The 2,164-nt window shown below is 56.1% G+C and overlaps 1 protein-coding gene across 1 annotated transcript in view; it reads right to left on the reverse strand.

Moving 5' to 3' along the window:
- The window catches only part of PGC (progastricsin), a 7,122-nt gene that overhangs the window by 2,054 nt on the left and 2,904 nt on the right, over positions 1–2,164 (reverse strand). The window contains exons 2-6 of the mRNA XM_057387534.1: positions 1,824–1,961; positions 1,192–1,310; positions 743–942; positions 494–616; positions 242–386 (exon numbers count right to left, since the gene is read on the reverse strand). Of these exons, the coding sequence (XP_057243517.1) occupies positions 242–386; positions 494–616; positions 743–942; positions 1,192–1,310; positions 1,824–1,961 (725 nt within the window). The remainder of the gene's footprint in view (positions 1–241; positions 387–493; positions 617–742; positions 943–1,191; positions 1,311–1,823; positions 1,962–2,164) is intronic.

Here is a 2,164-nt window from a genome sequence, read left to right on the forward strand (position 1 = left end):
CTTCTCTTCTCTTCTCTTCTCTCTTCTCTTCTCTCTTCCCTTCCCAAACCTTCCCTTCCCAAACCTTCCCAACCTTCCCCTCTCTCCTCTCCCCAGTCTGAACCCTCCCAGCTCTCTGAACCTGCTGTCCCTTCATCCTCGCTGTCACCCCCTGCAGTCCCTGGTGAATTTGGTGCCCACGGCTCTGATCCCTGTGCCAGGCGCCCCCGCTGCCCCACACCCCCCAAACCCCAGTGCTCACCCCATAACTGGTCTCCTGTGCTCCCAGAGCCTCCAGGATGCTCTCCAGGTAGTCCTGGGGCACAGTCAGCAGGAATGTCCCCGTGTCCACGATGGCCTGGCAGCCCTGGCTGCACCAACCGGTCACTGACTCCCCGATGGCAAACCTGGGGGCAGGACAGGGACAAGGACATGGCTTTGGGCACCCTAAACACCCCTTGGGCTGCTCTGAAATGCACTGAGCCCGGAGCTCTGCAGGACAAACACCACTCACTGCTCCAGTGCCACCTGCCAGTAAAACTCCTGTGTCACCGGCRCCCACACCAGGTCCCCCTGGAAGAGCCCGGGGTCGATCCCGCCCAGGATCAGCTCTCCCCCGTACTCGTAGGTGGGCTGTCTGCAATAAAAACACACCCACGGCAGTGAGGATCAGTAAATCCGTCTGTTAAACATGGGTTAGAGAGGGATAAATCCCCCCAAAAAACCTCTGGGGGACAGGCGGGGCACATGGAAAGATTTTTACCGTGAGAAATAAAAGCTGAAGATGGGCTCGGCCAGCTGGTTCTGCTCCAGCATCCCCTCCAGAGGCGTGGCTGTCCCTCCCACGGCCAGAGAGGGATAGGCCAGGCCCAGGATCCCATCGAAATCCGCGAAATAGAACGGCTGCGTGGGCTCATCCTCGCTGAGCCCAAACTCCTGGTTGGTGACGGTGATGCTCTGGATCTGCAAGGAAGGGGGTGCGGGGTCAGCTGGGCAAACCCGGGGTGTGAAATCACTGCAGGGTCACAGCAGTGCCAGGCAGAGGGGAAAAATGTGAAAACCCTCAGAAACTGGGTTAAAACCCAACCAAAACCCAACTGAGGGTGGCAATAAATTCTTGATATCGATTCTGCCTGGGTTTGGTGACACAGGACAGGAGATCAGGCTGCTCCTGGGGTCACCCCATGGAGAAATCCCGCTGGGAGCACTCACCCGGAGCGTGTCAGAGCCCAGAACGATGGTGACAGCACCGCTGCCGTAGGACACGGTGTAGGACTGCCCACCAGGGGTGAAGGTGGCAGAGTCGTTGGCCTTGAATTTGGCGTGGTTGACTGTGGGGAGAAAGAGAGAAAAGGGGGAAAAGTCCTGGAAAAGTCCTGGGGATGTGCTGCAGTGGGATTGGGATGCTCTGTTGGGATAATCCCGAGAGCAGGACAGGCTGTTCCTCTGCCACATGGTTCTCTCACTGGTTTTGGGGTTTTTATCCCACTTTTCCCTGGGAAAATGGGGGATCCCTGACCCCTCTCCAGGGATTGCAGGCACAACAGCAAAGCCCCACTGGGAGAGGTGAGCTCTGCTGGTAGCGGGACATCAGCTCTGCCTGAAATTCCCATTTTTCTTCTTCCCTCTGCTCAGGAAATTCCTCTGAAACCTCTGAGATTCCTGGGATAGCTGTGGGGATTTCTCCATCTCCCCCAGCCAGGCAGGCAGAGCACTCTGTCCTTCCTTTGGCTATCMCAAATCAGCATCCCAGGATCATTTTTGATCCGGAATTGTGACGTTCCCAACATAATTATGCAGTGCTGGGGTAGTAATTAGTGCTAATTACTCCTGGGGGTACTCACAGCAGGCCGGGCTCTTGCAGTCCACGGAAGGCACCCACAGGTTGGAGGAGCCGGTGTCGAAGAGCACYGAAAACTTCTGGGGGGGCTCCCCAATGCTGATCTCCCCAAAATAGGAGGACTGCAAAAAATGGGGAATCTCTGTTGGTCATGGGCTCAGGGTCAGGTCAGGATTCCCCCAGGATCACTCAGAACCTACCCCACAGGAGCAAAGTGAGCTCCCAACCCGCTTTTATCCCCAAAGTTGGGATATGAAATAGTGATGGTGGGGCTGTTGCACTCAGAAAAGCCTCGATGGTGGAAAACTTCCTTGAAGTTTAAACCAGAAGCTTAAAAAAGAGGTG

Source organism: Malurus melanocephalus, unplaced genomic scaffold (assembly GCF_030028575.1).
Source record: "Malurus melanocephalus ecotype Western Australia unplaced genomic scaffold, MMel_1.1 scaffold_1244, whole genome shotgun sequence".
Lineage (NCBI taxonomy): Eukaryota > Metazoa > Chordata > Aves > Passeriformes > Maluridae > Malurus > Malurus melanocephalus.